Source organism: Sturnus vulgaris, chromosome 23, assembly GCF_052056855.1.
Source record: "Sturnus vulgaris isolate bStuVul1 chromosome 23, bStuVul1.hap1, whole genome shotgun sequence".
In the NCBI taxonomy this organism is placed as follows: domain Eukaryota; kingdom Metazoa; phylum Chordata; class Aves; order Passeriformes; family Sturnidae; genus Sturnus; species Sturnus vulgaris.
In genome coordinates this window covers 3,675,352-3,696,094 of record NC_142265.1, presented here as the reverse complement: position 1 = coordinate 3,696,094, position 20,743 = coordinate 3,675,352, and the positions used below count along the sequence as shown (strand labels likewise).

The 20,743-nt window shown below is 47.4% G+C and overlaps 1 protein-coding gene across 3 annotated transcripts in view; it reads right to left on the bottom strand.

Moving 5' to 3' along the window:
- The window catches only part of CDON (cell adhesion associated, oncogene regulated), a 57,347-nt gene extending 36,762 nt beyond the window's left edge, over positions 1-20,585 (bottom strand). For 2 of the 3 annotated variants that reach the window (XR_015808206.1, XM_088177956.1), the window contains exons 1-2: positions 20,490-20,585; positions 1,619-1,755 (exon numbers count right to left, since the gene is read on the bottom strand). Coding sequence is in view for 2 of the 3 variants with exons in the window: in XM_088177956.1 (XP_088034082.1) it covers positions 1,619-1,694 (76 nt within the window). In the remaining variant the exon portion in view is untranslated. Of the gene's footprint in view, positions 1-1,618; positions 1,756-18,693; positions 20,262-20,489 lie in introns of those variants that run through there. The other variant, XM_088177957.1, reaches the window with a different exon arrangement.
- Positions 20,586-20,743: the final 158 nt, after the last annotated feature.

Below are 20,743 nucleotides of genomic sequence, written 5' to 3'. Positions count from 1 at the left end.
CTGATCTGTCCCATATGAAGCAGGCCTGGACGTGACTTGTAAAATGCTAGAAATGGCAGGAGCCTGCCAGGTATTTACACAGAACCGTCTCCGAGTCTGCAGAACTAATTAAAAATAGCAGGATAAAAAAGGCTGGACGAACAGCAAAGGCTCCTGTTAATTCCAAATACATGGACTTCATCAGGACAAGGATGATGAATTGGGCATCCATTATCTTTACTGAGTAAAGATGAACAGAAACAGGAAGAGCTGCTAATAAATAAAAGGTTCAATTCCACAGAACTTGGTTATGAGAATCCATTTATTTGCCAGAAGAAAATTCCTGCTTGTTGGAAGAGATTTTTTCCTATCCTGGCCAATGAAACACTGGGAAGTATTTCCATTTGTTTTCTATTGAATTCTCCACTAAAGATTTTGCATGAAGGAAGCAAGCAAAAGGCAATTAACACCAGTAATACTTAATTGGTTAATAACATAAATTAGGAGAAAAAACTAAATTAAAAATAGACACATTGGCAGGGAAAAACAGCTTCTATTTTGTAAAGGATCTAAGGAATTCCAGATAGTACGGGTCAAGATGATATTAAATGACATCCAAGTCAGAGACAGTTTTCTTATAGGTGGGGCCCTGGGTTCATGCTTTTCTTCTCAAGTCAGTCCATCCCAGCTCTGGTTATGAGTTTCAGATGAGAAACTGCACATTTTTAACTGAACCATAAACTATCTGCATAAACATAAAATAAAACTGGAAATTAAAGCGTGGCTTCACTTAACAAAAAAAGATGAAATTCGTAAAAATGGTATCCAAGCATTTCGCAGGACTCCAGATGTCCATTTTTAGCTTTTAATTAGAAAACTGTTTTTCCTATTAGTTCAGTTTGAATTTCCAGGGATAAGAAGGAAGCACTGACTTTTCTGTTTGCTTGCCACCAATTGCTATGAAATCATACTGCTACTTTCATCTTCGCCCCTGCCCTCACTTCTGACACCAACACTGCACTTCGTGTAAAAGGCAAAATTGGTAGCAGTGACCCTGCAGCTGGAATTTATCTCCTATGACTGCTTGAAAAATAAAATTTATCCCATTTGCTCATAACGATTGGCTATGAAGTGCTAAAAGTAGTAAAAGCTTCTTTTTTGTGTGGTTACGTTAAGACAAGCTGACTACACAGAGCAGATGTGTCAATTAAAACCATCCCTCTTCTTTTTTTTAACACCAGAGCTGTTCCAACTGCAGCCACGCATCAGCTTTCGCATTTCAAAGGGCTGATTCCCCTCTCCCCCTGCAAATCCAAACCCCTCCCGACCCCTGGGAACACAAGATGCACTGCATGCAGCAGAATCGGCATCCAGCTGAATCCACGGAGATCCAAAGGAACAAATCCATGTAACTCAGAGTCTTCTATGTTCTGGTTCTTGTCTTGAGCCAAGTTTTCACAAGCAAAGTCATATACTGAGTGTAAGGCTGTGTTTCAGTGCTCCATGCTTCCTTAAAAGCAGTTTATTGACAATCCCCATTACAGTTGGCCACTTTGAAACGCACTCCCAAGCGTTGTTTGTTCCAAAGCTTGAGCTCAACCCCAAAACCTCCAAATCCCCGGCTTGGGCGAGGCCTTACCTTTGCTGGTGACAGTGACAAGGCTGGTGGCAGCGATGAGGAGCAGTGCCTGGAAGAGCCTGGGGGCTGGATGCATAGCGCCAGATTATCCAAATTGAAAGCCCAAAGCTCCAGACTAAGACGAGGCACGGAAACAGCTACAAAACAAACAGGCACATGTCTACTGTGAGTTTCAGGAGTTCGTCTTTTAACTCTCTTACAACAAAGTGTTTGGGGTTTAAAAAGAGAAAAAAAAAGCACAGCCAGGAAACAGCCAATATTCTTTGCAATATAGAAACCATCTGTAAAAGTGAGTTAGAGCTGAACTGCACTGTGGTTCCAAGTACTATTCTTAATGTAAGAGTTTTTCCACAGCTGGGGCATGAGGCATCCGCATTGAACCACTCTGCCTTGATAAATTAGACTCCGTTCCACCCAGAGGAGCTGAAGTCCAAAGTAAACAGCTTATCTATTGAAGATAATATTATTTGCAAACAATAATCATTTGACCATCTATCATCAGGCCGTACTTGTTTTACAAGTTTCTATGAATCTACTACTGTGATGCTGCTACTGCTCACAATTGCTCTAAACCTGCTCACTGAGACCTGTCATCTGCTGGGTCCTTCTGCTGGGCTTTACAGGCAAACCATAGCAATGAAAAAACACCAATATTAGTCTTGTTCTCATTTATATTCCCAAAAAATTGGTGCTTTCTCCTATATCCTTTTGGAGCATCCATTATATCCACTTTTATCTCCTTGGCTGCTTCTAGAGAGGGCAGTGCTTTCCTTGGCCGTATCACATACGAGCACTCAGCTATGTGAGATCTCACTTTCATCATCCAAAATAAAAGCTACATCATTAAACCAGCAAAACACAAACTAAATATGATCCCAGAGGTCTTTTCCAACTTAAATGACTCTACAACAAACTGTTAAAACCAGCAAAACACAAACTAAATAATGGAACCAGGAATCAAACTTACAAGAGGTGAGTCTCAGGAAGGGTGTTTCTGACACTCTGAGTATCAATCAAACACTGGTTTCTCCAAGAAAACAATAAATCCACAGCTGTCATTCATGTAAACGTCCTATTGGCCTTGTGTAATGCTATGATGGATAAGATCTGAGCTCATTTAGCACAGTTACTTCATTTATCAGCCCAGCCATACAATTCCGCTGCTGATAACACTCAACATAGACTTTAAACATCTCATCTATCAGCTGTGTATATAAACATGTAACCAGCACACACACAATAACTGGGAGTTTTACTTGAGCACAGAAACAAGTGCAGCAATACACATGCTTGGTAGGAATAAATCCCAGTTTATTGAGTGTTCACAGAGCTATCTGCTTTCCAAGAAGCTGGATCCAGATATCAACAGCAAAATTATTCCTGTGGTTTATTTAAAAATAACCATATTTTATCATCACAGCATCACTGTAAAGTCTGTATGCAAATTAAGGATCAGGAAAAGCCTCCAATCATAATTAAAGAATCACTCTGGATTTTATGGAGCTGTTTGCTCACAGCCACTTCTGCCCACAAACTGCACTCTGGGTTACACTGACAGCTCGAGAGGGCAGCAAGAAACGCTGCTGAGTTCTGCTCCCATTTCTGGGCAGTTTTATCTCATCCAGCAAATTTCTTTCAGCTGTTGGGAAGACCCAGCCATGCTGTGGCTCAGGCTGGTTCCCAAGGCGAGCTGGGGCTGTTTTGGGAAGCCACAGATGGCAGAAGAGCCCAGCTGTGCCGAAGGGGTTGGTTTATTTGAATTCTCCCTCGGTTCAAGGGCAGGAGCACCGCTCCACCAGCGCACGCAGAGGACAAAGTAAACACCCAGAGAACTTGTTAACATCAAACACTTTGCTGAAGAGGGCTGGGGGCAATGTTGCTTTTTGCCAAATCTTCCCTCCACTATTTATTTATCAAAAGCAATGAAACGTATATTCTGGGTCAACTTTAACCCCAGCACATGGAGCTACTGGGTTATTTTGCAGCTGTCTTTTTAAACAAGGCCAGCTCATTATCTTTAACTAAACTTTATCTTTGGAGATCTACTTTATCCAGGCTCTGATTTCCCTCTGTTTATCTTTCTCCTTACATGTTCCTCACTGCCAGTGTCAACAGCTACTCCTCTTTTGACCTACCAGTTTGGCTTTTGCAGCCTTGTGGAGTGGTAAGATCAACTGCAAAGCAGTGAGTACACACAGTGAGCCACAAAGACCAAAGTTCTCTGACTGAGGGGAAAAAAAGGAAAAATATTGGCTTTAACTAGGATTGTTCAGCATCAACACTCGGGCATCTGAATGAAGCTTCTCAACATCTGCTTCTGAAGGGATGGCAGAAACATCTTATTGGGAACACAGGGGAAGATAAGACCCAGCAACACAACATAACCAAAAAATGCTTCTTTCTTTTTCTTATGCAGATGGTGACACTCCAGAAGCCCCTTGTTAAATATTAAATACAGAGAAGAGGGCAAGAACACAGCTCGTAGATTTTGGTCTTTAGAAATCCCGTGGAGAAACTTTGCCTCTTTAATATTGTATTTTAAAAGCCCTAGAGATGGAATAACATCACTCTTCCCCTTTGCCATCTTTTCAATAACCCTGAGGGGTTATTTTGATAGCAAATTTGGGACATTTTGACAGCAAGTACCAGTCACTGGAGCTCTGTTTGAATCTGAAAGAGGAGCCTCTTGGTTAGATGTGACTGCATTTTAGTGCCCTGGAGTCCAAGATGAAGTCTGCTCAGAACAACTCTGCCCATTGTTCACTGTTCCTAGATTGGGTGGATGTATCCCCACTGCTTGTGGATCAAATAGTCAAAATTATATTGAAATAAGAGGTGTCGCTGTCCGAGCATTTTAAACAAAAAGAGGAGTTATTCATATTAATAATATTCAAGGTCGAATAGAGAAAGACATGTTTTGTGTGGAACACGACAATGTACATTTATTTCACTTTCACTGGCCATTTCTCCAGCCCAGCAGAAAGGCACAGCATGGCAAAGGCCACACTTCTCCTACTTCCACCAAGACCTCTTCACCTCAAGTCATCCTCCAGTTATCTTCATGCAGCACTTGACCTCCTTGTCAGCTCTGGAGTGGGTTATTGCTCATGGATCAAGGGAAAGAAGGAAGATAACAGACTTGTGTCAGGGAGAGGGGTCACCCCAACCCTTCCAATGGCTGCCTGCCCCTCAGAAGCACACTGCACACACAGGGACACCCAGGGACGTGTGCCTGGTACTTCTGGACGTAATTAGTAACACAAAGTATTTCTGCACGTGTCACAATTCTAGCTGTGTGCCTCATTTGTCACAGAGCCTTTATGAAAGGAAGCCCTGAGCACAGAGCTGTGGGGACAGGTGTGCAGCAGCTCCCAGTTCCAGCCCTGCAACCTCAGGAATGCCGTGCACAGGCAAGAAAACAAACTATCACCTCTAACTCCAGACACAAGGGAAGGGACAGTCCAGCAGTGGTATCCCAGTGCAGGAGCAGGGCTGTTCCCAGTGCCAGAATGGCACATCAGCCTGGCACACAGGATGCTGCAGGGCAGCTGGCACATGGGCACATGTGCTTGGAGACCTCACCAGGATGGACACGGGTAATCCTGGACCAGGGAGCACCCATGGGCACACTGAAGTCAAGATGGGGAGGTACAGGCACCAGAGCAGCTGGGATTTCTGCAGCCCTGGCAGTGACCCTCTTGTCTCTTCCCAAAGCTTCATGGTTATCACTGTTTCTCCAGTGGTCTTGAATGTACAGCTCCACAGGTCTGGTCCTGGCAGCCTCCAAATTAACTCACTCCTACCCATGCTTGTCCCCAAATAAGGTTTTGCACGCTAAAAGATGACAAAATGGTGTTTTCACTGAGCTCCAGTGTCCTTCCAAACACAGCTGAGATCCTGCCCCACTTATTTACTGGACCGTGAACTTCTCCTCTCCACCCTTGCAGCTGAGGGCAGAGTCACTATGAAAAGAGCATTATCTCATCCCCATTTTGGTTTAGCTCCCTGAATCATCTTCCTGCCATCTCAGACCAGCTGGCAGAACAACACCAGGACCTTCCTTCCCAACAGCCAGCACCGCATTTTAATCTGTTACTGCACTCCTGCTCCATCACTCCCCACTCCAACACTCCAACCTTCAGTGAGCTGTTCCACAAGGAACAGCTAAATGAGGAGGGGTTTCTGCACTACCCAAACGCTCCAGGTCCTATAAATGTTGGGTAGAGCAGAAGAGGAGGAGGAGGAAGGAAACAGCACACCCGGGAACAGAGGGAGTTATTCAGGTTGCCACTGCACCTCCAGGAGCTGATGGCCTTTGCTAAGAAGCCCAAGGAAAAAGTGACTGAGCCTCAGGGGCAGCACTGCCCAGCAGCTGCACCATGACAGCCCTCTGGAGTGTTCCAGCTCTGGATACACACATTTACCATTTTCCCTAAACAGCAGCAACTCAAAATTGATTCATCCCACCTCACTTTATAATGCTGTATGTAATGTAACACCCAAAACTCAGCAAATTGGGTTTTTTTCCCTAGATAATTTATTAGAATTATTAAGAAACACTTTAACTTGCTATCAGTAAAACAAAATCCACAAATGTTGTAACCACCTAAATTTAGAGCAAATGAATACCCTTGAATTAACTAAAATACTCTGGCTTCAGCGTGAGCAAGCTGAGTTAGATCATTAAATCTCACACCAAGACACCTTAAAAAAAAAAAAAAGAAGAAGAAAAAAAGGAGGTATTGAAGCCTGTGGCATTCCAAGAGAAAGCAATCAGACATTCCTGCCGCTCGGCTCCTCAGTGATCTCCAGAGCCTTTGATCACTGACTGTCTTCATGCTGTCCTCCTGGGGTCTGGCAAAATGAGTGTAACAGCTGGCACATAGACTTCATTAGCTTTTCTGGCCTGGGAGGAGCGGGCTCCATCCAGCCCGGGAGCCACCGGCGGGCACGGACCAACGGGGCCGGTTCATTCCCGGCCTTGCGGGGCTGGGACACCTGGGCGGTGCCGGGACACCTGGGCGGTGCCGGGCAGGTGAGAGCGGAGCTGTCCCCAAAGCCACCCGCGGGATGCTCCTCATGCCAACCCAAGCCGCGGGGCTCGCGGTGCCAAAAGGCAACAAGGGAGCCGGCCGAAGCCTCGTTTTTATGAATGCCTAATGACCACTCAATCATTAACATCAACCTTTAAAAAGCAAATGCAGCACCTACAGTGTTCATTACCCTCCCCCTCCCCCCCTTTCAGGGTCTCAATCGAGTCAGTCAAGCGTGCAAACCGATCCTGTCGCCAGCAAAAGCATTTCCTTTCACTGTGGTCAGCCAAAAGCAGGGGAAAAAAATGGAAGTGACTTGGAGTTATGGCACCAAAAAGGCCAGACAAGCAAGGAAATAATCAACTCCACATGAGCCACTTCGAGCCCATCACAATGAAAAGGGCCTACGACTAACCCCAGGAAAGGTCAGCGGGACTATGGGGGTCAGAAGCTGAAAAAGGCAATAGCGAGCAGCTGCCAGCTGCAATAAGAATCAATGTGTTCCTAATTACACTCCGAAGAGAGGGCTCGAGCGCCGGGAAACGCCGGGCTGTAATCACAGCTTGGGCAAAAAACATTCAAGTGCTCCCGTTTTACTCTTCTCCACCTCGAGCGCTGGAGCTGCAGCCTGTGTGCTACTAAATCACAGGAAGCCGAGTGCTGGAGATAAGGAGCCAGGCAGCTACAGAAGGGTTGGAGATTTTTTAAAAAAAATACCGTAATTAAGCATTTGTGTTGGAATTATGGCATCACCAAAGAGAGGATTTCGTGAGTGTAAGCAATAAAATTACATTCTTCAAAGGGATTTTGCATGTGCTTTTAGGAAACATGCTGAACATTCCCATGCACCCGGATTTTCTCAATCTCTCCCCAAAAAACATGTGAAATAGAAAACCCCAAAAAATCAGTTTGCTGACCCTATAAACCACGTGTGAGAGACACAAACAGGTCAGAATACAACGAAATGGACGCCAAGGGATCTGCAGAAACACTGAGTGGAGAGGCAGTCAAAAATTACAAGAAAAAGCATCCTTTGATGTTCTGTTCATATTTATTTATTGCATTTTAAACAAATGAAAGTGCACCCTCCAGACCCTTCTCAGAAGGATAAGGATCTCCTGAATAAAGGAGAGAAATTAGAGTTGCTCAAACTTTGCAATGCTCAGCTTGGATTTCAGTAAAGCCTCCACATCTCTGCCCATAGCCCTGCCTGGCACCCACACCCATCAGTGCTAAGTGATCCAAGTGCTTCCTATGCCCATTCCCACCTCAGGAGTCAAGTGGTATTTTTACTTCTTTATAGGTAAGATATATATTTTTAAGCAGCCTTGCATGGAGCTTTTTTTCCTTGCTTCACACCATTTAAATCCCCCATGAATCAGTGATGAATCCAAAGAACAATTCTGGGGGCTAAAGTCCCTTACCAATTGTGCAGCAATTTCTAATGACACATCACTTTTCATAGAATGGCTTGAATTGGAAAGGAGCTTAAAGACCTGAAAGTTGATATTTTTATCAAAATACAGAGCAAGTGTTTGCTTGGGTGGCAGATGGCAGGAAAAACAAACAGTGCTGAGCAAACAAGACAGTGACTGAGTTCCAGAGAAGACAGGGGATCCCACATCCTGATGGCCTTCCTCAATAATCAGGCAAATGTGTTTCCTACAAAGATATAAAGAACCCTAAACAACGTCATTAATTTACTCAAACTGCTCTAGGTAAGGTCCAATGGCACAGGACAAAAGTGACACAGAAGAAGTTAAGCAACTGAGGAAAACATAGCAGTATTAGCCCAAACCATGGCCAAGAAGCTGTGTGCCTCGAAGATGGAGAAGGAGGTATATTTTATTGGATTTTTTTTCTATTTTGCTTTCAGGCCTGGAAAGTCTCATGGTTGGTATCAGCTGTTGGACTTGGATCAAAGTTTAGCCTTCCATTAATCTTTTGAGTTATATGTGAGGCTGATAGAGAATTTCTTTTTTTTTTTTAGAAGACAGTTAAGATTACTCAGATACTTAATTCGCACTCCAATATTTCAAAAACACCTTGACTTTAGAACCTTGGTCTTGGCGTACATATGGTCTTGATAGAAGAACGCATGCTTTGGCATGGGCTGGAGGAATGGATTTGGGAGCTGAGGGAAGGAAATTTAACAGTTTGTGTACTGTGCCTCGGCACACACAGATGAAAACACTCCCGAGTCACGACTCTGCTCCTGAGACACATCTGTGCTCCGAGGGGGAGAGCTGGGCTTCCCATCCTGCCATTCCAACACCGGTCACAGCAAGACAGGCATCGGGAGAAAAATAAATAAATCATCCCAGAAGCTACACTTTCTTCTCCACAAACAGGCATAACAATTAGTTTAATTTTATTATTAACATCAGCACAAAAAAAAAGGGGGCTGAGACAGTCCCCCTGCTGCCACACTAATGAAGTGGGAATGGCTCCTGCCTCCTCTGGCCTCGGGGAAATGAGAGAACACAGCATTAGCCTGATACACAGTTCTGCTGGGCTACAATTATGCTTAAATGCCTAAATCAGGGCTTTCAGCCCCCAAGGCAGCTAAGGGTATCATTAGTTTAACAGTTCCATCACAGTAGGCCAAATACATACAAAATTCTCACCCTCTGCTCTTCCAGGCCCTTGCAGACCTCTCCTGTCTTGATCTCTCTACTTGGCCTCATATTTCCATTTTCTTCCCCACATTTAGCTCAGCACCTGTGCCATACCACTGAAGGGACACCTGTGACAGCTCTGCTGCCTTCAGCCATGTCTCCTTGGGCCAACATCCCCTCCCCTCCTTCCTCAGGGCTGGCCTCAGCCTTGGAGAGAGGCGCCTGCTTTACTTCTGCAGCTCTGGTTTTTAGCAAGAAATGAGATTTCGCAACCAGTTTTTCAGCCAATTTAAAGATGGGCTGCTGCCGAGGAGGGCAGCAACACCTTCCTTCAGGACCTGGCTTGCATTCTCCTATCTGCACCAGGGATCCTGCGGCCAGCAAGTGAGTCAGATCTGCTGGCAGATCCGGCTAAAAACTCAGCCAGAGAAAAAAAAAAAAATGAGGTTCAGTTTTCACCTGGATGAGGGAGTAGTTTCAGCTCCCCATGCAGTCCTGGAGCACCAGTCCAAAGGAGGGGCTGAGAATGGACATCCAAGAACACTTGAACAGCTTGAGGCCTCAGCTCAGCTCATGAAGCACCACCCCAGTATGCTGAATAAACCCTGGACTGCAAGAATGTGTGCAAAAATGAAGAAAAATATATAAAACCAAACTCCAAGTGAGCCATGCCCCTTTTCTCAAGGGAACTAGGGAACTCACCATCCTAATTATCCAAGCTACAGGTGCACACACCACAGCAAGGAGTAACTGCCTCAGGGGGTGTTTTTTCCCCTCCAAAAAGTTTGCATTTTGCATGTCAAGGACCATCACCCATCATTATAATTTGTCTATGGTTTCTAAAACCAGAATCCAGCATGAATAAAAAATAAAGAGGACTAGAACCACAGTCTTGTTCTGGTCACCAGAAAAAGCTGTCAGACTCTCAGACAAAGATGCTTGTGTCCACACAGGCTGCCTAAAGGTCCACTGCCAGTGGCACTCTCACACCTGGGCAGTTTAGCCATGACAGGACATTGATGGAAAGAATTGGAACCATGGCTGAGCTCTGTTAGAGGACAGCAAGCTCATTCCCCAGGCAATTCCAGATGAAGACTGACACCTCGTCCTTTAGTAGCCTCCAGCAAGAAACAGCTCTAAAAAAAAAAACGCAGACAAATGGGTTCTTTTAGCTGTGCTAGCCCGAGTCCAACTCGGTCTGTTGTAACTTGCAGGGATCCATGCTATCCGTGAGCCCTTAAAGGGAAGCACAGCCATTAAATCCACACCTGCAGCCAGAATTTATAGCAACCTCATCTACTGCTGTCTTACATCATAGGCAATTAGGAGCCTGTGAACTCATGGCTGCAGGATATGGGAGGTGCACTGGAGCTGCAGAGCCAAGCCTGTGTTACAGCACAGTCGTTAGTCACCTCAGAATTCACCGTGCCTGTGGATGGCTGGAACTGTGCACACATTGGAGCAACAGACCCATTTGGACTCTGCTTTTTAAACAAAAGTGCTGCCCTGCACTCCAAGTCGCTGCTTCCCCTCTTGTTACAGCTGTCCACACGCTGTCACAGGCAATGCCAACACGCCCTGCTGCTGGACCCAGGCTCCAGGAAGAACAATGCTTATTAAAAAGCAAACCAGCTAACCAGGGACAGCTGAGGGAGAGAGCAGGAAAGACCCCGGCCTTTCCTCCCCCGATTAAAACAAGCCTTCACACAATCCATCCTCCAGCCTTACAGTAATTCAGTTTTACTGCTCTCCTCCCCTCCCTTCCCCCATGCTCAAAAGACCAAACCTGGTTTCAAAATTGAAGTCCGAGCTCTCCGGCAGGCACACACTTCTGCACTTCTTCACCTCGAGGAAAGGAATCCTGACACAACTGACAATATTGCCTAGCAAAAGGAGCCCCTTTGCCTCAAGCCCAGATAAAAGCAGCAGCTCGGCAGAAAAATAAATGAAAAAATTGTGTTGCTCAGGCCAGGTTTGCTACAACAAACCAACCTGGCTCCCAGGCAAGGAGAGGGGTAGTGGAACATAGGGGAAAAGAGAGGGAGGCTTTGGGTTGGCTTTGCTCAGTGGTGTTGCACAACCCAGCACCGGTGCAGCTTCCCGCCTCCTTCCTCATGCCAGCAGAGGCGAAGGAGAGCGTTGATCCAAGGCAGGGAGGCAGCAGTCATCATGAAGCTCTGGCCCGAGGGCTTGGCTCCTCCAGCCCTCCTGCTCCACTCACTGCAGCCAAGCTCGAGTGGCCGCCAGCTCAGCCCTGCCAGCAGCACGGACCCCTGCCCAGGGCTGGGGGCACTCGGGGCAGCACCCCCACGGTGGCAGGTCGTGAGTCAGAGCCCAAACCTCCTCCTGCAAACCAGGGCCATGGCAGCTGCTCCCAGCAGAACCAGTTCAAACACGAGCAACTGATAGGAAAGGAGTTAAGTTTCATCACAGGGACCAGGGAGAAATTTCCGCCAGGTTCACCTGACTGTGCCCTGTTCTCACTCGCTCAGACACATCCCGCTCTGCCGAACAGGATTTCTGTTCGGACGTCCAACAGCAGCCTGGCAATTCCTGGAGACACCTTCCCAAAGGAAGAAAGATGTCAAGGAAGAAAGATGTCATAGCCAGAGCTTCACCACATAGGAAGAAAGTTCCAGACTCTTCATAGCACATCAACTCCCCCACGAGACTTTAATGCCGAGCTCAGCAACATGGGGGCCCTGCAAAGATAACCGGCTGCCGGGATTGATTCCATCCCACGTTAGCATCCATCAGATAGCAAGAAAAACAAGATTAAGCAGCACCACGGCATTAGTCTTCATTTAAACTTGGCAAAGAAAGCAAATGTTTCTTTCTTGTTGGCTTCTCTCTGTGTGTTTTTTAAAGCAGTCCCAGGCTCAGCCGGGGAAAGGTGCCTGGACTGTTTAATGTTGGGGGATTAGAAGGGACAACACTTGTACACTCGCCAGAGCCCAGATAAGCAGTGAGTGCTTGGGTTAAGCAGGCGAGCATCTGCCTCCTGCAATATATACATTATCCCAGTGAAAATAAACAGCTTCACACCTTTGGCTCAGAGAAGGACTTGAGCTTCTTCTGCATCCTCAACCTGCAGCCTCTCCACTCGAGGACGAAGGGTCAGAAGGGTGAAGGTTACTCACAGTTCCCTTATTCCAAGTCTAAGGCTGAAAGCTTTCTGTCTCCTCTAGGACTGGGTAGAGTCTTTGCTGCTGCACATCAGATCTGGTGTTGCTTCCTTGTGCTCACTGTGCCAGAGCTGCTTCAGACCAGCTCTGAACACGTACACTTTCTACACGCTGGTTATGTACAAGCCACAACAAACGCACTAATTAGGAAAAACGCTAACTTGGAAACGGGACTCTTTTTAAAATGCTCAGCCACAAAGTCCATAATCTAGAAAACCACACCTCAATTTAATGCTGCCAGCCCAGTCACTGGAAATCACAGGGCTGAAGACTCCAGCCATACCACTGCAGTATCCACCACCTACAGTCTGCTCCAAACTCCTCTCCGGTCCATCTCAATGCACAATTTGGAAGTGCAATCTGCACCCCAAAACCATGCCTCAGTCTGAATAGCTGAATTTAAAATTATATCATTAAGTTTGAAATTTCAACATACTTAGAGAGTTTTGATAATAACATTTTTGATTACATCCGTTGCCAGCTTCCTTCTACACCCTGACAGAGATTTAAAGTATACATTCCTATTTCATTCTGCAACAGAGATTAGTGGCAGGAACAGAAAACATCTTCTGTTCCAAAAAACCCTCGGGGTTTTCCTCCTTCTCCTGCATTTTATTAGAGGAGTCTCAAATCTCCATCGAGCTGTGATACACTGTCACTGCAAAGCATTTAAGGCAACAAGTATCTGAAACACACCTTTGGAAAAAGCTCCTGAGAAACAAGGAGATTTCCAAAGCTATCCCAAAGGTGAAAGCTCTCCCCAGCAGTAACAGCCCTCAGCAAGCTTTATGAAAATTTGAGCCTACGCTCGAGCGTGTGGCACGCAGAGCCCTAATTCAAGAACTTTAGTGAACTCTTATTGTGGGGAAGGGGGGGAACAAAGGAAAACCACATGCTATTGTTTATTTTGACTCCGCAATACATTTAATCTACATGGAGTTGGAACATTACACAGCAAAACTCCTCAGCTCCCAGAAATTATTACAGCCAACAGCAGCAAAGCTTGTTCTCCAAAGGGAAAATGCCATTTTATGTTATCTTCACTCCACAGAGCACAGAAACTCTCCAAAACGCAGCTGAAAGCTGCCACCAATGCTTCCAATCCCACATGCCAGGAGCGAGCATGGGATCAAGGCAAGGCTACTGGCACTCATGACACAAGGAAAGCCAAAGCTGGGGACTTTCACCAACTTGACCTTGAGCTAGCAGCTTTTCTCAGTAAGACTGTGACTGCCTGAAGGGGTTCCTGAGCAGGAGGAGCCCCAGGCATCTCACACTCTCTGAGTCTATCAACAGCAGCAGAACTTGATGCATTCCAAGGTGTCAAAGCAACAAGACCCAGCATATGAGCTGTCAAAGAATTATTCCAGTGTATCCACAGGGATGATAACAGATCTCACTACAGGAATTCCATTGCTGTAGCTGCACAACTCCCTTCCAGCCTTGTGTCCTGCTGGAGGTGTGCTAACAAGGACTGCCCGTGTGTCACTGAAGGGCTCTGGTGTCCAGCTCCAGGACACCCCCAAGCAGCTCCAGAAGCCACAGTTCTGCTGATGAGTTACAGATCTGCCCTGGCACAACTTCCTAAATATCATATTTCTGTTCAGAGCCAACACTGCCCTTAAGCTCAGCGAGTTCACTCCCCCAACCCCAATATTCCAGCTCCTTTACACGATTTCTCCTGGACACAGAGCCCACTGCCTCATGTTGGGGTACACGAGGGACTGGAGCTGTGCAAGCTCACCCCGGGCAGGTGCCAGCATCAACACTCTCACCTAGAGCCAGGAGAACGTGCAGACAGGTGATGTCATGGCCAGAGCAGACAGGTGACATCACAGCCCCAGCAGCCCACAGGCACCTTCTCTCCATCCTGGATTATCTTCTCCTGCACCTGGGAGCAGAGGCCTTTGGCACAGCCCCATCCTGGCCCTCTGCAGACACAGGTTGCTGTGAGGTTTCAACAGGCTGAATGAAACGGTGAAGAAAGATGCTTTTCAGAGGGGGAGGGGAGGCACACACGTACTGAACAAATCATCTGTTTGGAGCGCTGGCTCCTACTTGTTCTCAGTTATATTATTCACTCAAGGGTGGATTAATCCATCACTGCAAAGGAATCTCCTGATCTCAGAGATAAAGGCAACAAGTCATGCACTGACTGTCTGTGGATCCTCCTGGAAATGGCCAGCCTTTCTCATGGCCTTATTTGGGCCGGTCTATCAGCTCTCAACTAACAACAAGCAAGGAAAAAAAAAGAAAAAAGAAATTAAAAACTGAAAACATACCACCTGTCTACAGTAACTTCAAGTGGATTGATCTGGAAGCAAGCAGGGGATTTCAACTCCAAACAATCATTGTTTGTTTCATAAAGGGGCCACATGAACTGTCCCCTTCCCTTGTTGTTTGTTCCCCAGGAGACGAGCAGTCACCTGGGTCCTTACCTTCCAAACTGGCATGGAAAAGAGATTAATTTCTTGCAAGATTATTTAGAGTGAGGTCTTTTACCCAGATAAATGGTTTCTTTTATTCACTGGGGAGTCGGAAACAACCACCTGGTGCCATCCCCCTGCAGGAGCATCTCCAGCTACACTCAGACACAAGGTGCCCACACAGAATATAACAGCAGTAATAGGAGGTTGGACATCTCCAGCATGTCTGTACTTCGGTGCTTCAGCAGATGCCACAGATATTACAGAGACATTAAGGACCTGTCTGTTCTTCACCTAAGATTAAGGGGGGCTGAGAAGCTCCCCACAGCTCCCCTCTGGCTGGAGCTGGCAGCCCACGATGCCCAGGGCTCACCAGCACACAGAAGGTGAGCTGGCAGGGAATACTTCACAGTCAACACAACCCTCAAACACCTTTGCAGAGACAAAACACCCTCAAACCCCTCCAAAAATGTACATTTGTGGTGCTCAGCCTCTTTGCAAAGACTTTCAATGACGAGCTGCTCACAGCTCGAGCCTTTTACTCCTTGTCCTGGCACTTTACAAGTTCACTGCAAAGAAAACCACGGGCTGCAAGGCAGAGCCTCCATACACTGCGAGGCAGGAAGCATTAAACTTCTCTTTGAATTAAACAAATAAGACTCAACCACTTGGTTCATTATCAGATTCAATGGTTGGAGTCTGCAGGGAAAACTAAACAGCAGAACTCAGGGTATAAATCAAAGACATGATCAGAGAGACAGGTGAGGCCAAAGGTGTGGTTTCACCTCTCAGCCACTGCCAAAGGGATGTTCTCCTTCTCCTTCCCCAGCACACTCAGCTCCCCTGCCCCAGCTCCCTCCTGCTGCCAAGCTGATGGCAATACCCCAGCCAAGCTGGTCTTGCTCACTCAGAGCTTTAGAGAATTACTTTATCCTGTGCTGTTTCTGTGAGCTGGACTGGTTCAACTGGGCATTTCCAGAGGCAGGAGATGCAGGGAGCTGGCCAGAACCCCTCCTTCTCTGCAAGGCACCCACCCTTGGCTCAACAGCAGAGTGAGCACACAGGATCAGGAGACAGCAAAGCCAATTTAGAAGCCAGTGCTGCCAAAAGGGGCCATCCCCTCCAACAGCCCCTCCAGCCCCCCAGGGCCTTCCCAGTCATCCAAGTGGAAGATTTAGCAACTCTAACTGCAGGGCAAGATCCAGGAAAGTTTGGGCCTTGGGTACTTTTTTTTTTTTTTTTTTTGAAGGGTTAGCTGGAGTCACTCCCCTGCGGCTGCTCCAGTGCTGGATTCCCGCAGCAGGGAGGAGGCAGGAATGTACCTGCCACCTCCTGCAGCAGCGAGTCCTCAGATGGAGCTGTAACGTGAAACTGCGCCCAAGGAGCTGGGGAGGGGGGAAAAAAAAAAAGGGGGGGAAAAAGAAAAAAAAATAAAAAAATAGTCCCACCTGGCTAGAAGAGCTCCAAGACATCTCATAGGTATGGAAAATGGGAAAACAACCCACCTTACATGATTGTTTCCCCTCCTGTTGAAAGACAGCAGATATTTCTCACACAGAAAGAATGAGTATGGGCTTAATGGAAATGGCAGGTGGTCTGGATGTACAAGGCTCAATCCCTTACCAGGCTGAACAAGCATTTCCCCTCAAGTGAGCGCTGTCACTGGAGAATCACCATCCCCAGCAGAAAGGGAGAAGTGAGCTGGGGAATGTAAGTGGAAAACTCTGACACACTCAGCCCTAGAAATTGTACTGAGCCATCTACCAAGGAAATTACGGGAAGAACACCCAACTGAAAAAAGTGAACATATATACACACATACACAAAGAGGAAACTAGATAGTCTCGAAATTCTTGGGCCAGCATAGTTGGAGGCCTCCCACCAGCCAAAGTAATACAGAAAAGAGGTTTTTGCTGACTTTGCCAAAGACAAACACCATCCCAGAGCAAATGATGTAGGATAAGGGGACAAACACAAAATAGCAGGGTTTGCTCAGGGAGGGCTCCAGGAGAACAGAAAGTGAATAGGAAAGGAAAAACATCTGGAGAACTGACCAAGTACCAACCCAAACAACAAAACAGATCAAAATAGCAAGAACAGTGGACAGAGAACACAGTTTGGTGTCCATGTACCAGGTTTAAGAGTCAAGCAAGGCAAGCTGCAAATTCCCATTTAACGAGGAAATTTGACCACTTGAAACAAGGCTTTTAGCTCGGTCTCACCCCAGCTGCAGATAGCAACTGGCTCTGAAGCTCCCCAGCCCATTGAAACACCAAAAACCAGAGAACTAACATCAAAACAATGAAGTGAGGAGGAAGGGGCAGGACTCAGCTCAAGGGAGCACTCACTAGTCAGCAGCTCATAAGCAAGGCAAGAGACAAAAACCTGACTCGACATACAAAGGGCAAGTTTACAGTATCAATTAATTTATACAAATGAGATGTTGCCTAACAAAAGACGCTCAGCAGGTTCCCGAGTTGGGGATTAAAGCAATTCCTTAGAAAACATTCCCTGAGACACCCAATCCCAGCAGGTTTGTGGGTGAAGACCTGCTCAATCTCAGAGCTTCTGGTACTAAACCAAAGGTTTCAAAGCCTCGTGGAAGCTCACCAACAGGTTCACCACATTTTCATGTCATTTTGCATAGGATTGTATGCCAAGACCTCAGCACTGCAATGAAACCCCTCAAGAGTCACATCTCTGGACATGGGAACAAGGAAGATGCAGAGCAGGAGGTTTTCCACCACAGGCTAAAAGGCCTGGCAGAAAGAGAGGAGGCAGAGCTCTTGGAGAAGGTGTGAAGAGTGAGTTTGGGGGATGATATGGGAAATCCAGATGAAGTTCAATGCCTTTTTACACACAGAACTAGAAACAGCCCACATGACCTGCGGGGAACCTTTTCAATAGAACTCATTCTATGTGCACATAACAAACACTCAGAGATCAGCCCCTGACCCACAGCTCCTCACACCCAGCCCTGCAAACAACCTGAAATCACAGCAGCAGCTCCTGCACACACCCAATCACACCAACAACTGTATGAGAGAAGGTGCTGCTGACTGTTTATATATTTATTTTATTTATCCCCAAAACGATTCAACCATCACATGCTTCCCAGGTAGCTTTTTGGCACTGAGACTTTGCAGTCCATGGTAGTGCCCCATCTTGGGCACCCACCAATTAATGCCCTGGCCATGGTACACCCGAGGCCTCGTTAGGCAGAGCAGGTCTGCTGTGGGACAAGCAGAAGGGGATTTATGAGATGCTGAACCCTGACGTGGCTGTGCACTCACAATCCACTGCTTTGCTTCCCCATTTCCACATCTGCAGAAGCAGTCTTTAAACAAGCCAGGGTATTTTTAAGCTCTGACAGTTAAAATCCTCAAGTGACATCACCTGAAGTCAGAGCACAGCTGCCTTATTCCTCTGGCACACCAGCAAGCCAAAGTAAGCAGGAGCCTCATTTATGGGCTTACAGCACACCTTGAGATAATGAAAGCACTGGTGGGACTTGCCCTGCACAGTCAGGCCTCTCCTTGCAAGGCTTTTTTTCATCCCTCCTCAGTTTCGGGGTAAAACCCAAAAATTTTAGCGCCAGAGATCCAGCAGAGGGGGCACACACGGGAGTGGGGGGGACACCCCAAACCCCACTGCCACCATCCCGATGGCATCTCTGCAAAGAACGCAGAGCTGGTGTCTGTCCACTAGAGAAAAAGGATGAAAAAAATCACCAAGACCACACGAAGGATGGCAAAAACCAACCCCTCAAGCTACTTCCCGCGGTGTACCCGAGCTTGCCCGCCCACACTTCACCTTGCACACTCGGGCACGGCTGTTTACGAGCACTCGGAGCAGCTTAAGGGTGTAAATCACTTTAATCCAGGCGACAAAGCCACCGCGCTCATCCTCGGGTGAGTTACTAATCCCTCCACACCGCAGCAGTTCCCATCTCACTTCCTACCCCTTGAGGAGGAGAAAAAAAAAAACAAACCCTTTTAACATGGTAGGTAACTCAGTGGATCTCATCTTCTATCAGAGCCCAGCTTCCAGCAGTTTTAAAACACAAGAGACCTATGACTCTCCAGAAACTGGGGATTTTCTGGGATGCAGACCAAGCCCATCAGAGGCATCCCTCTTCTTATGGAAAGCAGAATACAGGTCAAAAATACTTATTTCTTTTTAATCACTCCATTACCAAGTCCTCCCCACAAGATAGGCTTGCAGCTGCTTTGAAAAAGCAGGGCTTGGTTTCAATATGTTTGACTCATGCTCTCGACACCTATTTCAATTTGGTGGAATAAAAGCATGCCGGCTGTAATTAAGGTAAATAATATCAAGTTCAACAGAAAAGCGTTAAGAAATTGTGCCGGGAAACGTTCACTGAGAATTTCTGGAATATAGAAGGAGCTGGCCATCGCCCGCAGCAACCACTACCACAAAGGCACATTTTCTCCTTAAAGAGCTACGCACATGCCATAAATCGCAACTGTCAAAACACCCGGGTCCTGGGAGATGAGGAGAAAAGCAAACGGGCTCCCAGCACCCCAGGATTACCTGCTTTGTTCAAGGAAAACGCCGGGCCACGAAGGATAAAACCCCCGGGAGCCAAAGCTTCCACGCTGCCGGTAACCTCGGTGACCGCGGCTGGTGTTTGGGTTGGTAAATTGTATTTCTGGTGCATGTGTGAAAGATACAACTCACTGAGTAAACAGCCCTTCAGAGCTGACAGCTTTACAGCCGCAGGCTCGGCGCGACTACTCCTTCCCAGAGGCAGCGAAAAAGCAGTAAAATAATAATTAAAAAGAAAAAGCTACATAAAGCCATCACATTTACCCTTTCACCAAGCCTTTACACAGTTACGAGGCGGGAGCAAAATAAACATTGCCCGTTTTCTGCCCGACAGTGTGTCACGGCTGAAAAACACATCCCTCTTAGTTTAAAAAACTTCGGTATTGGAAGCATGGGATAGACGACTGGAAAGTTCTTCCATTAGAAGTCAGGAACTATATAATTTATATTTGCTTTTGGCAAAGAGACAGACAAAGCAAGGAAAAGTAATTTAAAATTCAAGAATCGCGTGGCTTTAAGAAGGTAGGCAGCTTAATGCAATAAAAATAATAATAACAGAGATAAGATGTCAGGATGCTTTACAGCCAGAGACCTCAGGCATCACACACCACCTCCTGCCTTAGGGACTGACTTTCCACCGCTCTAATTGCAGACAAAAGTGACCTTACAGGTTAAAAACATCGAGATTAACCATTTTAAGGCGGTTAAGAGGCTGGACGCGACCCCAAACCCATCCCCTACGGCACCTCCTTCAAGCAGAGCAGCGTTTAAATGACAAATAGAGCGGAGCGGAGGCGCGTTCCCAGCGAAATGAGCCCATAAATCAGAGCCGGGCAGGGCTCGGAGGGCTCGTCCCGCTCCCGGCAGCGCCGCCGTGCACCGGCTCAGCCCCGCACAGCGAGCGGAGCCCGGCGGGGTGACAGGAGCGGCCACCTGCGCTGGCCCCGCTCCGCTCGCCCCTCCCGGAGGAGCCGCGCTCGCCCCTCCCGGCCCGCGCCCCCCTCAGCGCCGCCGCCGCCGGCGGGAAGCGCGCGCGTTACCTCTGCGCCGCGCCCCCTCCCTGGTCCCGGTCCTGGTGCCGGTGCCGCTCGGCGGCGGCTCGCCAGGACATTCCAGGCTGGGGCGGGCGTCCCGGCGGGCGGGAGCCTCCATCCAGCGCCGCCCGGCCGCTCGGCGCCGCTTATCTCCCCCCCAGCGCGGCGCTCCCCGCCCCGCTCCCACCGGCGCCCCGTGTCGGGGGAGGCGCCGCGGCCCCGCCCCGCCCCGCGGAGCGAACCAACGCCGGCCGTGGGGG